The 24,387-nt window shown below is 47.5% G+C and overlaps 1 protein-coding gene across 1 annotated transcript in view; it reads left to right on the top strand.

Annotated features, from left to right (window-relative positions):
- Positions 1-5,426: 5,426 nt before the first annotated feature.
- Positions 5,427-24,387, top strand: part of lamb4 (laminin, beta 4) — a gene marked incomplete at both ends in the record, with an annotated part of 44,510 nt that continues 25,549 nt past the window's right edge. Inside the window, 11 exons of the mRNA XM_079251903.1 lie at positions 5,427-5,442; positions 5,663-5,829; positions 15,665-15,800; positions 15,894-15,967; positions 19,392-19,580; positions 19,656-19,719; positions 19,799-20,013; positions 21,191-21,311; positions 21,422-21,610; positions 23,225-23,380; positions 23,457-23,560. Of these exons, the coding sequence (XP_079108029.1) occupies positions 5,427-5,442; positions 5,663-5,829; positions 15,665-15,800; positions 15,894-15,967; positions 19,392-19,580; positions 19,656-19,719; positions 19,799-20,013; positions 21,191-21,311; positions 21,422-21,610; positions 23,225-23,380; positions 23,457-23,560 (1,431 nt within the window). The remainder of the gene's footprint in view (positions 5,443-5,662; positions 5,830-15,664; positions 15,801-15,893; positions 15,968-19,391; positions 19,581-19,655; positions 19,720-19,798; positions 20,014-21,190; positions 21,312-21,421; positions 21,611-23,224; positions 23,381-23,456; positions 23,561-24,387) is intronic.

Raw genomic sequence — 24,387 nt, forward strand, 5'->3', positions numbered from 1 at the left:
AGAAACCTCCCACAGCAACCAGAATGCACCCCAGTTTGCTGGGACCACAGGGTAGGAGGAGCTGGGGGTGGGCGTAACCACTCCCAGGATCCCCAGTGACAGCAGCCAAAGAGCTGCTGCCCTCCTGGAAAAGCACATCTCATATACTCTTGTACTACCCAGTCCCCCACCAAACCCAGTCCCCCACCAAACCCAGTCCCCCACCAAACCCAGTCCCCCACCAAAACCAGTTCTCTGCTAAACCCAGTCCCCCACCAAACCCAGTTCTCTGCTAAACCCAGTCCCCCACCGAACCCAGTCCCCCACCAAACCCAGTTCTCTGCTAAACCCAGTCCCCCACTGAACCCAGTCCCCCACCGAACCCAGTTCTCTGCTAAACCCAGTCCCCCACCGAACCCAGTCCCCCGCCAAACCCAGTTCTCTGCTAAACCCAGTCCCCCACCGAACCCAGTCCCCCACCAAACCCAGTTCTCTGCTAAACCCAGTTCTCTGCTAAACCCAGTCCCCCACTGAACCCAGTTCTCTGCTAAACCCAGTCCCCCACCAAACCCAGTTCTCTGCTAAACCCAGTCCCCCATCAAACCCAGTCCCCCACCAAACCCAGTCCCCCACCAAACCCAGTTCTCTGCTAAACCCAGTCCCCCACTGAACCCAGTCCCCCATCAAACCCAGTCCCCCACCAAACCCAGTTCTCTGCCAAACCCAGTCCCCCACTGAAGCCAGTTCTCTGCTAAACCCAGTTCTCTGCTAAACCCAGTCCCCCATCAAACCCAGTCCCCCACCAAACCCAGTTATCTGCTAAACCCAGTCCCCCACTGAACCCAGTCCCCCATCAAACCCAGTCCCCCACCAAACCCAGTTCTCTGCCAAACCCAGTCCCCCACTGAAGCCAGTTCTCTGCTAAACCCAGTTCTCTGCTAAACCCAGTCCCCCACCAAACCCAGTCCCCCATCAAACCCAGTCCCCCACCAAACCCAGTTCTCTGCTAAACCCAGTCCCCCATCAAACCCAGTCCCCCATCAAACCCAGTCCCCCACTGAACCCAGTTCTCTGCTAAACCCAGTTCTCTGCTAAACCCAGTCCCCCACCAAACCCAGTTCTCTGCTAAACCCAGTCCCCCATCAAACCCAGTCCCCCACCAAACCCAGTTCTCTGCTAAACCCAGTCCCCCACTGAACCCAGTCCCCCCATCAAACCCAGTCCCCCACCAAACCCAGTTCTCTGCCAAACCCAGTCCCCCACTGAAGCCAGTTCTCTGCTAAACCCAGTTCTCTGCTAAACCCAGTCCCCCACCAAACCCAGTCCCCCACCAAACCCAGTTCTCTGCTAAACCCAGTCCCCCACCAAACCCAGTTCTCTGCTAAACCCAGTCCCCCACTGAACCCAGTCCCCCACCAAACCCAGTTCTCTGCTAAACCCAGTCCCCCACCGAACCCAGTCCCCCGCCAAACCCAGTTCTCTGCTAAACCCAGTCCCCCACCGAACCCAGTCCCCCACCAAACCCAGTTCTCTGCTAAACCCAGTTCTCTGCTAAACCCAGTCCCCCACTGAACCCAGTCCCCCACTGAACCCAGTTCTCTGCTAAACCCAGTCCCCCACCAAACCCAGTTCTCTGCTAAACCCAGTCCCCCATCAAACCCAGTCCCCCACCAAACCCAGTTCTCTGCTAAACCCAGTCCCCCACTGAACCCAGTCCCCCACTGAACCCAGTCCCCCATCAAACCCAGTCCCCCACCAAACCCAGTTCTCTGCCAAACCCAGTCCCCCACTGAAGCCAGTTCTCTGCTAAACCCAGTTCTCTGCTAAACCAAGTCCCCCACCAAACCCAGTCCCCCACCAAACCCAGTTCTCTGCTAAACCCAGTCCCCCACCAAACCCAGTCTCCCACCAAACCCAGTCCCCCATCAAACCCAGTCCCCCACCAAACCCAGTTCTCTGCTAAACCCAGTCCCCCATCAAACCCAGTCCCCCATCAAACCCAGTCCCCCACTGAACCCAGTTCTCTGCTAAACCCAGTTCTCTGCTAAACCCAGTCCCCCACCAAACCCAGTTCTCTGCTAAACCCAGTCCCCCATCAAACCCAGTCCCCCACCAAACCCAGTTCTCTGCTAAACCCAGTCCCCCACTGAACCCAGTCCCCCATCAAACCCAGTCCCCCACCAAACCCAGTTCTCTGCCAAACCCAGTCCCCCACTGAAGCCAGTTCTCTGCTAAACCCAGTTCTCTGCTAAACCCAGTCCCCCACCAAACCCAGTCCCCCACCAAACCCAGTTCTCTGCTAAACCCAGTCCCCCACCAAACCCAGTCTCCCACCAAACCCAGTCCCCCATCAAACCCAGTTCTCTGCTAAACCCAGTTCTCTGCTAAACCCAGTCCCCCATCAAACCCAGTCCCCCACCGAACCCAGTTCTCTGCTAAACCCAGTCCCCCACTAAACCCAGTCCCCCACCAAACCCAGTCCCCCACTGAACCTAGTTCTCTGCTAAACCCAGTTCTCTGCTAAACCCAGTCCCCCACCAAACCCAGTTCTCTGCTAAACCCAGTCCCCCACCAAACCCAGTTCTCTGCTAAACCCAGTCCCCCATCAAACCCAGTCCCCCACCAAACCCAGTTCTCTGCTAAACCCAGTCCCCCACTGAACCCAGTCCCCCACCGAACCCAGTTCCCCACCAAACCAAGTTCCCCGGCAAACCCAGTCCCCCACCACACCCTGTTCATTACCGAACCCAGTCCCCCACCAAACCCAGTTCCCTACCGAACCCAGTCCCCCACTGAACCCAGTTCCCCACCAAACCAAGTTTCCCAGCGAAGCCAGTTCCCCACCGAACCCAGTCCCCCACTGAACCCAGTTCCCCACCAAACCAAGTTTCCCAGCGAAGCCAGTTCCCCACCGAACCCAGTTCCCCACCAAACTCAGTCCCCCACCAAACCCAGTTCCCCACCAAACCCAGTTCCCACCCTCGCTATCCCAGCCCTTGTCCCGCATTCCCAATATTCCCCTACATCCCACCACTAACCCTGCAGCGTCTGGGTTAGAGGTGATGGAAAGGCGGTGATGGAATGGCGGTGATGGACTGGCGGTGATGGAATGGCGGTGATGGACTGGCGGTGATGGACTGTCGGTGATGGACTGGCGGTGATGGAATGGCGGTGATGGAATGGCGGTGATGGACTGGCGGTGATGGACTGGCGGTGATGGACTGTCGGTGATGGACTGGTGGTGATGGAATGGCGGTGATGGACTGGCGGTGATGGAATGGCGGTGATGGACTAGCGGTGATGGACTGGTGGTGATGGACTGTCGGTGATGGACTGGCGGTGATGGACTGGCGGTGATGGAATGGCGGTGATGGACTGGCGGTGATGGACTGGCGGTGATGGAATGGCGGTGATGGACTGGTGGTGATGGAATGGCGGTGATGGAATGGCGGTGATGGAATGGCGGTGATGGACTGTCGGTGATGGACTGGTGGTGATGGAATGGCGGTGATGGAATGGCGGTGATGGACTGGCGGTGATGGACTGGCGGTGATGGAATGGCGGTGATGGACTGGCGGTGATGGACTGGCGTGGATGGAATGGCGGTGATGGACTGTCGTAGATGGAATGGCGGTGATGGACTGGCGGTGATGGACTGTCGGTGATGGACTGGTGGTGATGGACTGGCGGTGATGGAATAGCGGTGATGGACTGGTGGTGATGGACTGGCGGTGATGGACTGGCGGTGATGGACTGGCGGTGATGGACTGGCGGTGATGGAATGGCGGTGATGGAATGGCGGTGATGGACTGTCGGTGATGGACTGGTGGTGATGGACTGGTGGTGATGGAATGGCGGTGATGGAATGGCGGTGATGGACTGGCGGTGATGGAATGGCGGTGATGGAATGGCGGTGATGGACTGGCGGTGATGGAATGGCGGTGATGGACTGGCGGTGATGGACTGGCGGTGATGGAATGGCAGTGATGGACTGGCGGTGATGGACTGGCGGTGATGGACTGGCGGTGATGGAATGGCGGTGATGGACTAGCGGTGATGGACTGGCGGTGATGGACTGGCGGTGATGGACTGGTGGTGATGGAATGGCGGTGATGGACTGGCGGTGATGGACTGGCGGTGATGGACTGGCGGTGATGGAATGGCGGTGATGGACTGGCGGTGATGGAATGGCGGTGATGGACTGGTGGTGATGGAATGGCGGTGATGGAATGGCGGTGATGGACTGTCGGTGATGGACTGTCGGTGATGGACTGGCGGTGATGGAATGGCGGTGATGGAATGGCGGTGATGGACTGGCGGTGATGGACTGGCGGTGATGGAATGGCGGTGATGGACTGGCGGTGATGGACTGGCGGTGATGGACTGGCGGTGATGGACTGGCGTGGATGGAATGGCGGTGATGGACTGTCGTAGATGGAATGGCGGTGATGGACTGGCGGTGATGGACTGTCGGTGATGGACTGGTGGTGATGGACTGGCGGTGATGGAATAGCGGTGATGGACTGGTGGTGATGGACTGGCGGTGATGGACTGGCGGTGATGGACTGGCGGTGATGGAATGGCGGTGATGGAATGGCGGTGATGGACTGTCGGTGATGGACTGGTGGTGATGGACTGGTGGTGATGGAATAGCGGTGATGGAATAGCGGTGATGGACTGGTGGTGATGGACTGGCGGTGATGGACTGGCGGTGATGGACTGGCGGTGATGGAATGGTGGTGATGGACTGGCGGTGATGGACTGTCGGTGATGGACTGGTGGTGATGGACTGGCGGTGATGGAATAGCGGTGATGGACTGGTGGTGATGGACTGGCGGTGATGGACTGGCGGTGATGGACTGGCGGTGATGGAATGGCGGTGATGGAATGGCGGTGATGGACTGTCGGTGATGGACTGGTGGTGATGGACTGGTGGTGATGGAATGGCGGTGATGGAATGGCGGTGATGGAATGGCGGTGATGGAATGGCGGTGATGGACTGGCGGTGATGGAATGGCGGTGATGGAATGGCGGTGATGGACTGGCGGTGATGGACTGGCGGTGATGGAATGGCGGTGATGGACTGGCGGTGATGGAATGGCGGTGATGGACTGGCGTAGATGGAATGGCGGTGATGGACTGTCGTAGATGGAATGGCGGTGATGGAATGGCGGTGATGGAATGGCGGTGATGGACTGGTGGTGATGGAATGACGGTGATGGAATGACGGTGATGGAATGGCGGTGATGGACTGGCGGTGATGGACTGTCGGTGATGGACTGGCGGTGATGGACTGGCGGTGATGGAATGGCGGTGATGGACTGGCGGTGATGGACTGGCGGTGATGGAATGGCGGTGATGGACTGGCGGTGATGGACTGGCGGTGATGGACTGGCGGTGATGGAATGGCGGTGATGGACTGGCGGTGATGGACTGGCGGTGATGGAATGGCGGTGATGGACTGTCGGTGATGGACTGGTGGTGATGGAATGGCAGGGTGATACTCCAGTTCCCTGTGTAATTGGACCAAGTAGTTAGGAGGCTGAATGAACGAACGAATAAATAAAAAGGAGAAACTGTGCCACCATCTCCAATATTTTTAGCAGTTTGTGAAAATCATCTGACTGAAGACAAGTTGAATGTTTTTCATGTGTGGTTAAAGATTCCTCCCCCCTCTCTGCAGCTGTTCTTCCAGCGGTGGAGCTCCAGGTCTCCCGGGAGCAGTGCTTCAGCAGCTCCTGTAACCCTCAGATGGGGGATCTGATGGTGGGTCGAGCAGCGCAGCTGTCGGCCTCGTCCACCTGCGGTCTGGACGGACCTCAGCCCTACTGCATCATTGGATACCTGGAGGTTTGAGCTTTGTATGAACAGTCTGAGGTGCTCCTCACCTGCACACTGACAGTGAAAAAACAGGGAAAAAAAATAAGACTAGTAAAGTTTCATTTTAAAAATGGAGTTTATAACTTAATTACAGAATTCTTTTGTTTTACTTTAGTTTAGTTTAATGTTAACTGAAGAATGAAATTACTTCTTGATATGATGAAGGGCTTTGCTAGAGGGTTCAGGTCTGTTTTGGTATGCTGAACTTAGAGACAAATGGATGTACTGGTTCCCAGTGGGCTAAAACTAGCATGATAACTGACAAACAACAATAACTCCACATGTTGTTTTAGAGTGTTGTTTCATGTTTTTGTTCCAAAGTCTGACCTTCACAGTTTAGAACTTGACCGTCCTGGTCCAGAACTAGACCGGTTTTGGTACTTGAACATTTATATTTAACATAATTACCTCATAACTTTATATTGATGTGAAAACATAAAAACTGTTATGAGTCCTAGTGTTTAGCATTTTGGCTACATCAGCTGTTACCAAAGCAACAAAGTTGAGCTCAGATCATCATGTGATGTTTTTCCTCACACTGTTGAAATAAAAAACTGGAACAGGAGTTCCAGACAGGATATATATATATATATATATATATATATATATATATATATATATATATATATATATATATATATATATATATATATATGGACTGTTTGTTCAATTGTGTCTGTGTACTCTGGTCAGGTTGTACTGCAAGTCAAATTTTTTTTGTTCTGGGACCTCAGTCCATTGACAATAAAAAAAAATTTTGATTCCAAATCTGATGAAATTAAATGAAAAATACTTTATTAAGCCCCAAAGGCAAATTTAATATTATAGTATATAATAATTAATTTGAGGAGGTCTTGTTCCGGAGGCTGATGGTTGCTGGCAGGAATGATCTTCTGTATCTTTCAGTCTTACATGGGACCTGAAGAAGCCTCTCACTGAACACACTTTGTTGTTTCATCACTGTGTTGTGGAGAGGGTGTGAAGAATCCTCCATCATCTTCATCAGCTTGTGCAGCATTCTTCTTTGGACAATCAGCTCCAGAGGCTCCAGAGTTACTCCAAGCACAGAAGCAGCTTTCTGGATCAGTTTGTTGATTCTCTTCAAGTCTCTGGTTCTGATGCTACTACCCCAGCAGATGCTGCAAAGCTGACTGCACTCTCCACAACAGACTTATAGAAGATATGCAACATCTTGGTGCAGACGTTAAACCATCTCAGCTTCCTTAAGAAGTACAGTCTGCTCTGACCTTTCTTGTAGATGTAGTCAGTGTTGCATTTCCAGTCCAGTTTGTTGTCCAGCTGAACTCCAAGATACTTGTATTCCTCCACCACCTCCACCTCCTCTCCCAGGATGGAAACAGTGCTTTGTTTATTCTTCTTCCTCCTGAAGTCAACAATCATCTCTTTTGTTTTGCTGCTATTTAATATGAGATGATTGTCACCGCACCATTTAACAAACTGACTGACCAGTTCTCTGTACTCTGCTTCTTGTCCATCCCTGATACACCCCACAACTGCAGAGTCATCAGAGTATTTCTGCAGATGACAGGACTCAGAGTTGTACTGGAAGTCTGAGGTGTACAGAGTGAAGAGGAATGGCCAGAGTACAGTTCCTTGTGGTGCACCAGTGCTGCTGACCTCCATCTCAGACACACAACCTTTCAGTCTCACAAACTGGGGTCTGTTTGTGAGGTAGTCATAGATCCAGGTGGTTGTGGAGGTATCCACCTGGAATTTATGGAGCTTCTCACATAACAAAGCAGGCTGAATGGTATTAAAAGCACTGAGAAATGAAAGAACATGACCCTCAGAGTGCTGCCTGAATGGTCCAGATGAGAGTGTGCTCTCTGGAGCAGGTATATGATGGCATCTTCAACCCCAAGTCCATTACGATATGCAAACTGGAATGGGTCCTGAAAGGTGTTTACTTGCTTGTTGAGGTGAGCCAGTAAGAGTCTCTCCAGGACTTTCATGATGTGAGATGTCAGGGCAACTGGTCTGTAGTCACTTGGTTCAGCTGGTTGTGTTTTTTTAGGCACTGGAACAAGGCAGGAGGTTTTCCACAGTACTGGGACTCTATTTAGTCTCAGACTGGTGTTTAAAAGGTGCTGGAGAATCGGACATAGTTGTTTTGAGCAGGTCTTGAGAACTCTGGGACTGACACCATCTGGACCTGCAGCCTGGTTCTGGTTCAGTTTCTCAAGTTGCTTCTTAACCTGATTGCAGGAGACAAACAAGGTGGAGGTCTCAGGATGTCCTGATGTGGAGGAAGATGAAGCTGTGTTCTGGTCCATGACTGAGCTGCAGGGTGACAGATTGGAGGCGTGACAGGAAAGCAGTGGGCTTATGGAGGGTGTGTGGTCTGTTGGGCTGGAGGTAGGGGGTGAACTGAACCTGTTGAAGAATATGTTCAGCTCATTACCTCTGTCCAGACCTCCATCAGGCTGGTCCCCCTTTAACTTGAAGCCGGTGATCTTCTTCATTCCAGACCACACATCCCTCAGGTTATTCTGCTGGAGCTGACTTTCTAACTTCTTCCTGTAGTCCTCCTTGCACTTCTTAGTTTGTGTTTTAAGTTGTTTTTGTGTTGCCCTCAATAACTCCCTGTCTCCATCCCTGAAGGCTTTCTTTTTGATGTTCAGCAGCTTTTTCAGGTCACTGGTGATCCAGGGTTTGTTATTGGGGAAGCACCTCACTGTTCTTGTTGGGACGATGCTGTCCACACAGAAGTTTATGTAATCTGTCACACACTCAGTCATGGCGTTGATGTCGTCTCCATGAGGTTCACAGAGGACGTTCCAGTCTGTAGCCTCAAAGCCTCCTCTAAGAGCATCTTCAGCTTCAGCAGACCAGATTTTGATAGTCTTTGTGATGACTGGTTGCTGCTGAACGACGGGCTTGTAGGTGGAGGTGAGAAGAACCAGATTATGGTCAGATCTTCCTAAAGGAGGCAGGGCAGAACAACTGGATCCATTATTCATATTTGCATAAAATAAGTCCAACATCTTATTTTCTCTGGTGGAGCAGCTGACAAACTGCTGGAATGTTGGTAGAGTTGCAGAGAGGGAGACGTTGTTGAAGTCTCCGGAGATCGCCATGAATGAGTTTGGATGCTGTGTTTGTAGCCGGGCAACGACGGAGCTGATGACATCACAGGCTGTGTCTGGTGCGGTACCAGGTATTATATAAACCGCTACCAGAATAACACAGGTAAACTCTCTGGGTAAATAATATGGATGGAAGTTCACAGCTAACAGTTCCATGTCCCTTGTGCATATCTTCTCCTTGACAGTAACATGTCCAGGATGACACCAACGCTGGTTAACCAGCACTGCAATTCCACCATCCTTTAGCTTTCCGCTGTGTTGTCTACTGCGGTCTGCACGGACCGTTTTCAAGCCCGGTACAGACACATTACAGTCAGGGATGTGTTCATGCAGCCATGTCTCGGTGAAGCACATAATACTGCACTCTCTGTATTCTTTCTGGGACCTTGTTAGCATCTCGAGCTCATCTGTTTTGTTAGCTAGCGATCTCACATTACCCGTTAAGACGGTTGGGAGAAATGGTTTAAATCTCCATCACTTTGTCCTCTGCCTCACTCCAGCTCTGCAACCTCTTCTCTTTCTTTTCAACTCTATGGGGATTTGATGTGTTGTTTTGCTAATAATCCTGATTTGGGAGAGGTTAATCAGTTGATCCCGATTGTAAGCAAGTCTTTCTTTGCCATGGAGACTCATCATAACAAGCCTTGAAAGAGCAAAAAATGCAGAAAAATCTTCTCTCCAACACAACCTTCGAACCGGCATGAAATCCTCAGAAAAAAAACCCCTAATTTGAAGTCATATCTATGTGAGAAGACTTTGGACTTTAAAAAAAATCAAGATGGCAAGTCAGAGCTACTACAATTTTCTGCCAACAGATGGTGCAATCTAGAATCGAATATTCTATGTATATCTATATCTATCTATCTATCTATCTATCTATCTCTCTCTCTCTCTCTCTCTCTCTCTCTCTATATATATATATATATATATATATATATATATATATATATATATATATATATATATATATATATCCAGATATATGTATATATCTGGAACTCCTGTCTGGAACTCCTGTTCCAGATTTTTTATTTTAACATTGTGAGAAAAATATCACATGATGATCTGAGCTCAACTTTGTTGCTTTGGTAACAGCTGACATAGCCAAACTGCTATACACTAGGATTCATAACAGTTTTGTGTTTTCACGTCAATATATATATATATATATATATATATATATATATATATATATATATATATATATATATATATATATATATATATATATATATATATATTTACATACACACACATACACACACACACCCACACACACATGTATATATATATATATATATATATATGTGTGTATATATATATATATATATATATATATATATATATATATATATATATATATATATATATATATATATATATATATATGTATGTATATATATATATATATATATATGTATATATATATATATATATATATATATATATATATATATATATATATATGTATATATATGTGTATATATATATATGTATATATATGTGTATATATATATATGTATGTATATATATGTATATGTATGTATATATATGTATATATATGTATATGTATGTATATATATAAATGAAAGATGGTCAGGATTACTGCACACAGGCTCCTTCCCCACCAGAGAGGTAATGTTCTACATCCCCAAAGTTAGCTTCTGCAGGGCCCCTACATTCAGCTTCCACCCATCTCACAATGCACCCATGTTATAGTCTTCATAGGGGTCTTTTGGCTGCACTTGGTCTGATCCTATCCTTAGAAACCCACCAGGGGCATAAAGGTCATGACAACATTGCTCCCAAGAACTACAGGTCACATAAACCCGTCCACAATAATAAGGTGGAGGCTCAGTACTTAGTAGGCAAGTACTCAAATATAAGTACTTGTACTCGCTTTGAAAAAAATTTATACTGCATCCTGTTTTTGAGAAAAATAAGCAACCTGATGGAACCTGATGGTGGATCAATACTCTGGACCAGGACTCTGGCTCAAAACTAGAATCAAGACTGCCAATCAGGAAGCTGGATGGATCAAGACTGTATTTCAATGGAAATAAAAACCTTCTTTGCATGAACTTTTGAGTATATTAAGGAAAGAATGAACAACCTTTTGACTGAACTAAGATAAATAAACAATGGAGAGAAGAACGATGAAAGAGTCAGTCATCAGGAAGTGAGGTGGAAAATAATCCTCAGGCTGTAAAGACACAGATCAGGACATGTTGGAGTCTGAAAGTTGGATGATGAGCCAGAAAGTCATCAGTCATTCACACCCACCTGACTATGAGGATATTTCAGCTGAGACATGTGGATCTTATAGTTCTAGTCCATCCATCCATCCATCCATCTTCTGCCGCTTATCCGGGGTCGGGTCGCGGGGGCAGCAGCCTAAGCAGGGAAGCCCAGACTTCCCTCTCCCCAGCCACATTTGCCAACTCTGCGGGGGGGATCCCGAGGCGTTCCCAGGCCAGCCGAGAGATATAATCCCTCCAGCGTGTCCTGGGTCTTCCCCGGGGTCTCCTCCCTGAGGGACGTGCCTGGAACACCTCACCAGGGAGGTCCAGGAGGCATCCTGACCAGATGCCCGAGCCACCTCAACTGGTTCCTCTCGATGCGAAGGAGCAGCGGCTCTACTCTGATCTCCTCCCGGATGACCGAGCTCCTCACCCTATCTCTAAGGGAGAGCCCGGCCACCCTGCGGATGAAACTCATTTCAGCCGCCTGTATACGAGATCTCGTTCTTTCGGTCACGACCCACAGCTCATGACCATAGGTGAGGGTAGGAACGTAGATCGACTGATAAATCGAGAGCTTCGCCTTCTGGCTCAGCTCCTTCTTCACCACGACAGACCGGCGCAGAGCCCGCATTACTGCAGACGCCGCACCGATCCGTCTGTCGATCTCACGCTCTATCCTTCCCTCACTCGTGAACAAGACCCCGAGATATTTAAACTCCTCCACTTGAGGCAGGACCTGACTCCCGACCCGGAGAGGGCAATCCACCCTATTCCGGCTGAGGACCATGGTCTCAGATTTTGAGGTGCTGATTCTCATCCCAGCCGCTTCACACTCGGCCGCGAATCGCTCAAGCGAGAGCTGGAGATCACGACCAGACGAAGCCAACAGGACCACGTCATCTGCAAAAAGCAGGGACCCAATCCTGAGGCCACCAAGTCGGATCCCCTCAACCCCTCGGCTGCGCCTAGAAATTCTGTCCATATAAGTTATGAACAGAATCGGTGATAAAGGGCAGCCTTGGCGGAGTCCAACCCTCACCGGAAACGAATCCGACTTACTACCGGCAATGCGGACCAAGCTCTGACACCTGTCGTACAGGGACCGGACAGCTCGTACAAGGGGGTCCAGTACCCCATACACCCGGAGTACCCCCCACAGGAGCCCCCGGGGGACACGGTCGAATGCCTTCTCCAGGTCCACAAAGCACATGTAGACTGGTTGGGCAAACTCCCATGCCCCCTCCAGGACCCCAGAGAGGGTACAGAGCCGGTCCACTGCTCCGCGACCAGGACGAAAACCACACTGCTCCTCCTCAATCCGGGATTCGACTATCCGGCGGACCCTCCTCTCCAGGACCCCTGAATAGACCTTACCAGGGAGGCTGAGGAGTGTGATTCCCCTGTAATTGGAACACACCCTCCAGTCCCCCTTCTTAAAAAGGGGGACCACCACCCCAGTCTGCCAATCCAGCGGTACTGCCCCCGATGTCCACGCGATGCTGCAGAGGCGTGTCAGCCAGGACAGCCCCACAGCATCCAGAGCCTTAAGGAACTCTGGGCGGATCTCATCCACCCCTGGGGCCTTGCCGCCAAGGAGCTTTTTGACCACCTCAGCGACTTCAGCCCCAGAGATAGGAGAGTCCACCCCTGAGTCCACCAGCTCTGCTCCCTCATGGGAAGCCGTGTTGGTAGGATTGAGGAGGTCTTCGAAGTATTCCCTCCACCGACCCACAACGTCCCGAGTTGAGGTCAGCAGCTCCCCATCTCCACTGTACACAGTATTGATGGAGCACTGCTTCCCCCCCCTGAGCCGCCGGATGGTGGACCAGAATCTCCTCGAAGCCCTCCGGAAGTCTTTCTCCATGGCCTCGCCGAACTCCTCCCATGCCCGAGTTTTTGCCTCGGCAACGGCCGAAGCCGCATGCCGCTTAGCCCGCCGGTACCCATCAGCTGCCTCCAGAGTCCCACAGGCCAAGAAGGCCCGATAGGACTCCTTCAGCTTGACAGCATCCCTCACTGCTGGTGTCCACCAACAAGTCCTGGGATTACCGCCACGACAGGCACCAACGACCTTGCAGCCACAGCTCCGGCTGGCCGCCTCAGCAATAGAGGCACAGAACACAGCCCATTCGGACTCAATGTCCCCCGCCTCACCCGGGACATGTTCGAATCTCTGCTGAAGGTGGGAGTTGAAGCTCGCTCTGACAGGGGACTCAGCCAGACGTTCCCAGCAGACCCTCACAACACGTTTGGGCCTGCCAGCTCTGACCGGCTTCCTCCCCCACCATCTGAGCCAACTCACCACCAGGTGGTGATCAGTTGACAGCTCCGCCCCCCTCTTCACCCGAGTGTCCAAGGCATGTAGCCGCAGGTCCGACGATACGACTACAAAGTCAATCATTGAACTGCGGCCCAGGGAATCCTGATGCCAGGTGTACATATGGACACTCTTATGTTGGAACATGGTGTTCGTTATAGACAATCCATGACGAGCACAGAAGTCCAATAACAAAACACCATTTGGGTTCAGAGGGGGGGGACCATGCCTCCCAATCACTCCCCTCCAGGTCTCACTGTCATTGCCCACGTGAGCATTGAAGTCCCCCAGCAGAACAATGGAGTCACCAGAAGGAGCACCCTCCAGCACTCCCTCCAAGGACCCCAGAAAGGGTGGGTACTCTGAACTGCTGTTCGGCGCATAAGCACAGACAACAGTCAGGACCCATCCCCCCACCCGGAGGCGGAGGGAAACTACCCTTTCATCCACCGGGGTAAACCCCAACGTGCAGGCACCAAGCTGGGGGCTGATGAGAATGCCCACACCTGCTCGGCGCCTCTCACCATGAGCAACTCCAGAGTGGAAGAAGGTCCAGCCCCTCTCGAGGGTACTGGTTCCAGAGCCCAAGCCATGCGTCGAGGTGAGTCCAACTATATCTAGTCGGAACCGCTCAACCTCGCGCACAAGCTCAGGCTCCTTCCCCACCAGAGAGGTGACGTTCCACGTCCCTAGAGCCAGCTTCTGCAGCCGGGGATCGGACCGCCAGGGTCCCCGCCCCTTGCTGCCGCCCAGCTCACATTGCACCCGACCCCTACGGCTCCTCCCGCAGATGGTGAGCCCACGGGAGGCGGGGCCCATGTAACCCTTTCGGGCTGAGCCCGACCGGGCCCCATGGGCGAAGGCCCGGCCACCAGACGCTCGCTCTCGTACCCCGCCTCCAGGCCTGGCTCCCGAGGGGGAACATTTATGCCCAGGTTTGTCATCGTCATAGGGGTCTATGAGTTCTAGTCTAACTATTAAATAGTTAAAGGTGGCGTATGTAAGATTTTCAATATTTTCCAAAATAAATGAACTAATAAAATAACTACAAACATAATTAGAAAGCTTTTTTGAACATGTAGATTCCTGTCTGTCCATATTTGATGCGTTATTAAATTACAAGTTTAATTAATGACAAATGACAAAAAGCATTTTTTTTTTTTTACTGGTAGGCAAACATTTAAGAAGGGTCTTTGTCATTAATTAATCATTTAATAACACATCAAATATGGACAGACTGGGACCTACATGTTTAAAAACTATCTAATTATGATTGTAGTTATTTTTTTAGTTAATTTGTTTTGAAAATATTGAAAATCTTACATACTCCATCTTTAAACTAGTTTTTAATGAGTTAAACTAGTTAAAAATATACAAATGGTTTATTTTTGTGTGCTTTTCCTCTCTTCCATTCAACTAGAAAAATCTGGTTACAAATGAAGAACTTGGTTTGAATTACAGAGGAGGTCTTATAGATACGGGGTCCAAAGTCCTGATCCAGACTGGTGATCAACTGTACTGACCACAATCCAGATCCAGAGTGATGATATAGAGTCCTGATCCACACTCCAGATTCAGTTTTCAGATCTATAGTGCTGATCTAAAATGCTGGTCCACGATACAACTCTACAAAGTCCAGATAAAGATTTCTGGTCCATACACGTGGTTAAAAATCCAGATCCACTGTCCTAATTCAGAGCCCTGATCCAGAGTCTCCATTCAAAGTCCTGGTCCATATTCTTGATCAAGAACTCAGATCCAACTTCCTGATCTAAAGCACTGATCTACAGTTCATATCTAGAATCCATATCCAGAGTCAAGATCTGGTGCTCATGCCATCTATCTTCTAAAGTGGTCTTTATCAATAGTTCTCCATGTTTTTGAAAGTCTTTCAAAGTTTTTCTGCTTTTTACACAATTTCCAGTCAGTCCTGGTACCGGACCAGTTTCAGTCCAGTCCTGGTAGGAGACCAGGAATGGTATGGGACCAGATGTGGTCCAGTTCTGGTACGGGATCAGTTTCAGAAGAACATTTGAAGAACCTGTTTTCAGGCAGAAAATCTTAGAATGAACCAGAGATGCAGTTTATTTTCATTTCTGAGAAATGATTGATTGGCTGAATATGTGTTGGTCCACCAGGAGGAGCAGAAATGTTTCACTTGCGACTCTCGACTGCCATACAGTCACCACAGCAACCCAAACAGCCACCGCATTGAGAATGTTATCACAACCTTTGACCCTGACAGGAAGACGAAGTGGTGGCAGTCAGAGAATGGTGAGTTTCAAACTGAAACTGTCTAATCAGAGAGCTGATAGCTCACCTGAAGGTAGGTGATGGTCGTAAAATCTGCTGCTCTGTCGCCAACAGGAGTTCATCATGTCAGCATCCAGTTAAACCTGGAAACCATGTTCCAGTTCAGTCACCTCATCCTCACTTTCAAGGTAACCTAAGAATATGCAAATTAGGTCAGGCGGGTTTGGGGGTATTGCTGCTTTGTTGGTAACATGCTGTAAATTAAACCTTCATTCAGTCATTATCCGAACCGCTTAGTCCGATCCGACTAAAGGGTTACGGGGAAGCTGGAGCCTATCACAGCAATCTTTGGGCGAGAGGTGGAGTACACCCTGGACAGGTCGCCAGTCCATTGCAGGGCCAACACAAAGAGACACACAACCACTCACGCTCACACTCACTTCTATGGGAAGTTTAGAGTAACCCGTTAATCTAGCATGCATGCCTTTGGATGGTCAAGGAAACCAGTGTACCCGGAGAGAGAACCCACGCATACATTGGCAGAACATGCAAACTCCACACAGAAAGGCCACTGTCCAAGCCTCCCCCCAAGCTGAGGATCAAACCAGCAACCTTCTTTCTGTGAAGAAGATTGCCACCGTGCAGCCGCTGGTCAATCAAAAAGCTGGATTTTCCTAATCTTTCTTCTTGTCAGTTGTTTTGGAAATAATGCCCCCTCATGAGCAGTTGTAACAGCACATAAGTGTCCAGCCAGTTTGGTCTGCTTGAGTCAAGTTTAGTGTGACAGCAAACCAAACAAAACAAAGTAACCCAAGGAAATTGAATTTCCCAAACTATCCAGGTATTAATGAACCCTAAGGTCCATTTATGATAGATGGACAGTTTTAAAAAATGTGGTCTATTTCCAAGGGGTTTGGCTATTGATCCCTTTTAGGATTTGTTATTATATCCATATTTATAAACATTAGTTGGTTCTTCATTTCTTTAGCTGATGTTATCAGGAACTATTGTGGAAGATCCAATGAGCCTCTTGTAGCTCCAAATTCACAGGTTGAACAGCACAATCCATCCATCTTCTGTTGCTTATCCGGGGTCGAGTCGCGGGGGCAGCAGCCCAAGCAGGGAAGCCCAGACTTCCCTCTCCCCAGCCACATTTGCCAACTCTGTGGGGGGATCCCGAGGCGTTCCCAGGCCAGCCGAGAGATATAATCCCTCCAGCGTGTCCTGGGTCTTCCCTGGGGTCTCCTCCCACAGGGACGTGCCCGGAGCACCTCACCAGGGAGGTCCAGGAGACATCCTGACCAGATGCCCAAGCCACCTCAACTGGCTCCTCTTGATGGACCTCACTCACCTCAATCCCGACCCGGAGAGGGAAATCCACCCTATTTTGACTGAGGACCATGGTCTCAGATATGGAGGTGCTGATTCTCATCCCAGCCACTTAAAACTCGGCTGTGAATTGCTCAAGTGGAAGCTGGGGATCACGGTCAGATGAAGCCAACAGGACCACGTTATCTGCAAAAAGCAGAGAATTAATCCTGAGACCACCAAGCTGGATCCCCTTAACACCTCGGCTGCACCTAGCAATTCTGTCCATGACTTACTACCGGCAATGCAGACCAATCTCTGACACCTGTCGTACAGGAACCGGACAGCTCGTACAAGGGGGTCTGGTATCCCATGCTCCCGGAGTACCCCTCTACAGGAGTCACCGGGGGACACGGTAGAACGCCTTTTCCAGGTCCGCAAAGCACATGTAGACTGGTTGGGCAAACTCCCATGCCCCCTCCAGGAACCCAAAGAGGGTATAGAGCTGGTCCACTGTTCCACGACCACCCTGCTCCTCCTCAATTCGAAATTCGACTATCCGGGGGACCCTCCTCTCCAGGACCCCTGAATAGACCTTACCTGGGAGGCTGAGGAGTGTGATCCCCCTGTAGTTGGAACACACCCTCTGGTCCCCCTTCTTAAAAAGGAGGACCACCCCCCCCAGTCTGCCAATCCAGAGGCACTGTCCCCGATGTCCACACGATGCTGCAGAGGCGTGTCAGCCAGGACAGCCCCACAGCATCCAGAGCCTTAAGGAACTCCAGGGGGATCTCATCCACCCCCAGGGCCTTACCGCCAAGGATATATTTTTGACCCCCTCAGCGACTTCAGCCCCAGAGATAGGAGAGTCCCTCAGCTCAGAATCACTCCCGTCCAGGTCTCACTGTCATTCCCCACAAGAACATTGAAGACCCCCAGCAGAACAAGGAAGTTCTGTACAGTTCCTGTACATGGATCTCTATTCTTACAACTGCTATTTCTCTAGCAAGATCTAAATATTAAATACAGACTGAATGCATTATTTAAAAGATGTCTAATTAGATTCACTTAAATCACTTAATTTTCTGAAATATTTGTATGGCATCAAACCCAGTTTGCAGTAGCGAAAGCTATTCTTACGAAGGACGTTTCACAGACCATTGATTTCAAGCCATATGGTACAGACTGGGTTCAAATCAGATGAAGGCACAATGACGAGATTTCTGTCAGAAAAATACAATGAATTAAGAAGGCAGCTGTTAAAATGCCATTAGAAAGGAACAAATAGGTATATGAAGCTGCTGGTGCCTCTGGAGTCCACAAAAATCAAGGTGCAGAATTCTCCAGAGGTTTGCTGTGATGCATAAAGCCTCTATTCGGCTATCTATGTTCACACGCAGAAACGGTTGCAGTGGGCCCAGAAATGCATTAATTTTCAAACTGTCTCATTCACTGATGAGTGCCATGCAACTCTAGATGGTCCAGATATCTGGAGAAGTGGATGGTTGGTAGATGGCCAAACAGTGCCGACAAGGCTGCAACAGCAGCAAGGAGGTGGTGAAGTTATGTTTCAGACTCGAATCATGGGGAGATTGCTGGGTGATACCATCCCTGAAGGTGGTTACCTCTGAAAAGTATAAAGAGTTTCTGATGGACCACATGGTACAAGAAGAACCTGTTTTCTGAAACAAAATCATCATGCATAACAATGCATCATCTCATGTTGTAAGGAAAACCTCTGCAATACTGGCTGGGCATTAAAAGGACATTATCTTATGGTGTGGCCCACTTCCTCTCCTAAACCAGTTTGAGAACCTCAAACAAAGGAGCTGTGAGGGTGGGAGGAAGTTGACATCCAAACAGCCGCTCATGGGGGCTGTTCTGACATCATGCAAAAACTTTCAATCAAATTCTCACAAAGTCAACAGATGCATGAACTGTGAAACTGCTGTCAAAAATGGTGTTTTATGTGAAAATGTAACTTGACCTGTTAAGATGTTTTTGACTGAAAGAGATTTTGATTTCAATAAATATGACCTCCTAATTCTGAAAATTGCACAAATAATTATTTTAATTTCTAACAGACTATAAAATGTTCTGAAACTCTTGTACATAATAAAATGGAACAATGCATTTTAAGTTTTTTCATTAAAAAAACCCAAAAAACTATTGTTATCATTGGGACGTTTGTTTGATAATATTTGAATTATACTCTAATGGTTGATGACTTGAAAATTATACTGACAAGAAAAGTTCTGTAGCGTCTTCTGCTTCCTGACCACTAACATGATGTTGCTCCTACAGAGCTTTCGGCCAGCAGCCATGTTGGTGGAACGATCAAGGGATTTTGGCCGAAGTTGGAAGGTTTTACGATACTTTGCCGAAGATTGTGCTCTTTACTTCCCATCAGTTCCAGATGAGCCGGCCAACAGAATTGATGATGTGGTTTGTGACAGCCGATATTCTGGATCAGAGCCGTCCACTGGTGGAGAGGTAGTATATTGATCAAGCTTATCCACTTTTTGGATTGTTTCATGTCAAATTCTGATCAGTCTCTTTGTCCCCCAGGTGGTTCTCAAGGCACTGGATCCCGTCTTTGAGATTGAAAGTCCATATGCACCAAACATTCAAGGTGGGTTTGAGAAACTCGGAGCCAAAGTCAAATAAAATGCAGAAACTAGAACAGACAAAATATTTTATGTTTTTCTCAGATCTGATCACTCTGACCAACATTCGGGTGAACTTCACTCGTCTCTTCACTCTGGGCGACACTCTGCTGGCACGAAGGCGCAGAAACCCTCAGCACAAATATTACCACTCTGTTTACAACATGGTGGTTCAAGGAAGCTGTTTCTGTAACGGACACGCCAGCCAGTGTGAACCTGTGGATGGAGGAAGAGGAGACATCTTCAACCAGCCTGGGATGGTAGGATCCTGCCCTGAAGCTTTGGCATAAAATTGGCCAGTGGATCGGTTGGGGTAAACCCAACAGAAAGATTATTGATTTTTACAACTTATGACTGAATGTTATAACAAGCAAAAATTTCCACTCCCTCTGATAGCAGACATGTTTGGGCCAGATCCAGGCTACTTTTGGCCCAGTAATGGCACTGGAAAGTGTTGTGTGGTCTGGAAGTGGACCAGAGGGGTGTACCCTAAAACCGACTCCTAAAAGAAAGTTCCACCTGGTTGAATACTGTTACTCATTCATTATCTGAACCGCTTCATCCAATCAAGGGTAGCGGGGGAACTGTGGCCTATCCCAGCAGCCTATGGGCGAGAGGCGGGGTACACCTTGACAGGTCGCCAGTCCATCGCAGAGCTAACACAAAGAGACAGATAAACATTCACACTCCCTCATAGGGACAATTTAGATTTACAAATTAACCTAAGATGGATGTCTTTGGACAGTGGGAGGAAGCCGGAGTTCTGAGACCACACATCTTGCTGTCAAGAAATGCTGTCACTCCCACAATGTTTAATTGTCACTGAATGAAAAACAGTATTTCTTCAGCATGAATCTTGCTATTTTGTCATGTGGCAGAATCAAAGCTGCGGTCCAGGATTCTAAGTAATGATATGTGCAACTTTACAGACTTTACCTGCTTTTCACATTATATTACAGCTATAGACATTTTACAGTTAAACACTGGAGCACAATGATCTCACTATGTTTTTATGTATTTATAAATAACAATAACAAGTTTAATTTATCCAAATGCAAGCTGTTAAAATGATCACAAAGTTTCTTCAAAATGATTAAGAACCATGTTTCAAGGAATAATATTTATATTATCATAAAGTTGGATTATTTGGGTTAAAATGGGTCAGACAGACCTTAAAAACTTCATATATTATATAATTTTATAATGGTAACACTATTGACTGAAAATGAATATTATTGATTTACAAAGTTATTTATTTTGATGTTCTCCAGCAGGTGAGGCTGCAGGTGGCCTCCTGAAGGCCAGCAGAATGTAGCGAGGACTGAAAGGGATCTTTAATAATAAAAAGAAACTATTTAACGTCCAGACATCTGAAACTCTCAGAAAACTGTGGCGATTCCAGCTGACATCTGAAGGTTAAAGTGTTCCTGCTTCCAGGTTCACGGTCGATGCGTCTGCCAGCACAACACCGCCGGAGAAAACTGTGAGAGGTGTCAGGACTTCCATCATGACTCCCCCTGGAGGCCTGGAGGAGAAAACGCAGCCAACATCTGCAGGAGTAAAGTCAACTTATCACTTCCTCTTTCTGCTTGAGAAAAGAAGCTTTATTTCTGTTTTATTGTATTTGTTAATGAAGGTTAAAGAGATGTGTTGTTCTGTCTCCGTCAGGGTGTAACTGTCACGGCCACTCGGATTCTTGTCACTTCGATGCAGCTCATTTTGAAGCGACTGGTGGAGTGAGTGGTGGCGTGTGCGATAACTGCCTCCATGACAGGACGGGGCCTCAGTGTGAACGCTGTGGGCTCTTCCTCTACCAGGACCCCCAGAGAACACCGGATGACCCCTACGCATGCATACGTATGCTTCATTTACATCATTAGATCATTTATTGACCTTTTACCAAAACCATGTCATTTTGTCTGGTGACTCTTCATCAGTCGGAAGCAGATTAAGAAAGTAGTTTGTAACAACAAAAACTAAATTAAAGTTCAGAAACTTATTTAGAAACATTCACTTGGTGTAAACAAGTAAAAATTCAGTAAAAATGGCAAATGTGCATGTTGACCTCATATTAATATTACATTTGGTAGTTATTGAGATTTGGTTCTGGTTTCTGGGGGATAACAGACTCTTTTTGTAGTTCATGCTTGTAACAACCAAAAGCAGTCAGGAGAGTTTGTCTGCATCGTACTTCAGATTAAAGGAAGCAGGAGGAAACAGAGATTGATAAAAGTTATTTGTTCTTTGTTCTTTTCCAAGAAGCCTCTAAAACATCTCTAAACATCTTGTTCATTTCCGAGACAAGCTATGTGATCCGGTCTTCCTTGACCCAGTTGACACCTGCCTGGTGCCTGTCGCTGGCTTATTGAAGGGGCTTCAACCCTGCTGTCTCTGCCCTCTTCCTGTCTCTCAGTCCTGGGTGCAAATTAAATGCTCCTGACAGCTTGTTTTCAAGTTCTGCATCAGCCTCTTAATGATCCCTTCATTTGACTCAGGCGTGTTGCAGCAAAGAAACATCTAAAACTGGCAAAGAGGCCAAGAGGTCCAGAGCGGGTGATCCTAATTGTAACGTCTATTCAGAGACTCTATATGGAAGAATAGAAACCCTCTTGGGCTGGTATCCTGCAGGTTTTAGGTGCTGCCCAATGCTTCAGGTACAACTCAGGTTAATGGCTTGATGCATGAAACAAGATGTTGGGGAACCATTTTATTTTGAATTAGATGTACTGCAACAAGGAAACCTCTAAAACTTGCAAGGCAGAAGCCCAAAAAATTCCAGAGTTGGTTGTCCCTGCTATAAATATATATATATATATATATATATATATATATATATATATATATATATATATATATATATATATATACACATATATATATATATACATACATATATATATATATATATATATATATATATATATATATATATATATATATATATACATACATACATGTATATATATACATACATACATGTATATATATATATCAGAGGGACTAATTATTGTTTAGTGAGACCAACAGGTAAATAGCAGCAGAAATAAGTGGAAATGAGGAAAAAGTGTAAATGTAAATAGTTTTTTGTGTGTTTGTTTGGGTGCCAACAGGGCACCCAATTAGATCCGTCTTTAAAATGCTCAGAGGTGTCCCACAGGGATCTGTACTCGGCCCACTTTTTGTTCTTTTACAGTGAATTAATTGCGGGTTTTGTGATACTGCAATGTGTATCAACATAAACCTTTCTGCAAGCTCAAACCTCACATTTAGCAGAACCTGTTAACAGTGAGTGTAAACACATAAACAGAGTATGTTGTTTGTGTTTGAGACATGAGAGAATGATGTGCAGATAAGAAAAGGCTTGGTCACTGTTGATCTGTGTGTTATTTCTACAATGTTCTGTTGGTAATAAAATCAGACTGCGACAATAATGATGATGATGATGGTTATGATGATGATGTTTATTTTCAGCATGTGACTGCGACCCTGCCGGCTCGCTTGGCGGCGGTCTGTGTGATGCTCTGAGTGGTCAGTGTTTGTGCAAAGACAACGTGGAGGGTCAACGCTGCGACCGCTGCAAACACGGCTTCTTCGGTCTGAGGCAGGACAACCCGGCTGGTTGTCAAGGTGATGACGTTCCACCTGTTGAACAGGTAAGGAAGCATCCTGATGGTCTGACCTCTGTGGACTTCCTGTGTTTCAGAGTGCCAGTGTCATGGTCTGGGAAGTGTGGGGTCATGTGATCAACAGACAGGAAGCTGTGAATGTCGGCCTTCTGCGACAGGTCCACTGTGTGATCGATGTGTGGTAAGTTCTATCTTAAAGATACAACTTTATCTATACAACAAACAAATCCGATCCAGTCTGATCTACAGTCCAGGTCCAGACTCCTCATCTAGAATGCTGATCTAGAATCCTGATTCAGTCGGATCCATAGTTTTGATCAAAAATCCTGATCTGTAATCCTAAATTATCATCCTTAAACAGAGTCCTGAACCAGACTCTTGATACGGTCTTCATGTCTCTATCTCCAACTGTATTCTATCTTCTAAAATGGTTTTCATCAGCACTTCTTCATCTTCCTGAAGGCCTTTTGGGGTTCTTCTTTCGGGGAGTAGAAGGGAGTAGGGTGATCCTACTGTCAAATGTGGGAAAATTGGAGAAACTTAAGGAGACAACAGATAAAGCAGGGAGATATAATCTAGTCCGGGAGAAAACTGAAAGTCTACTTCTCACACTAATCAGTGTTTATGTACCTCCAGATGAGGGAAAATGGTTTTTCTATTTGAAGTTATTGTTCAAGAAACTGAAGAGATTTAGATTTGTGTTGGAGAGTCTATCATTGCCTCTGATCTGAATATGGAAACCACTGGTACAAGAAAAGACATTTTATGAATACAGCCTGGAAAGAACAGGGAATGTTTGGACGGAGCTACACCCTCTTGAAAGAGCCTATACACATCATTCTGCTCCTCACAGGGACTAATTATTGTTTTATACAGCAGATAGATTCAGTTTCCAAGAATGCAAAATAGGTTTGGCTGATCTTTCTAATCATGCATCCTCTACTGAACGCTAAACATGAATGGCACAAATTGGAATACTGCATGGAGAATGAATGTGACTGTATTAAA

The sequence above is a fragment of the Telmatherina bonti genome (assembly GCF_933228915.1).
Source record: "Telmatherina bonti genome assembly, chromosome: 2".
Lineage (NCBI taxonomy): Eukaryota > Metazoa > Chordata > Actinopteri > Atheriniformes > Telmatherinidae > Telmatherina > Telmatherina bonti.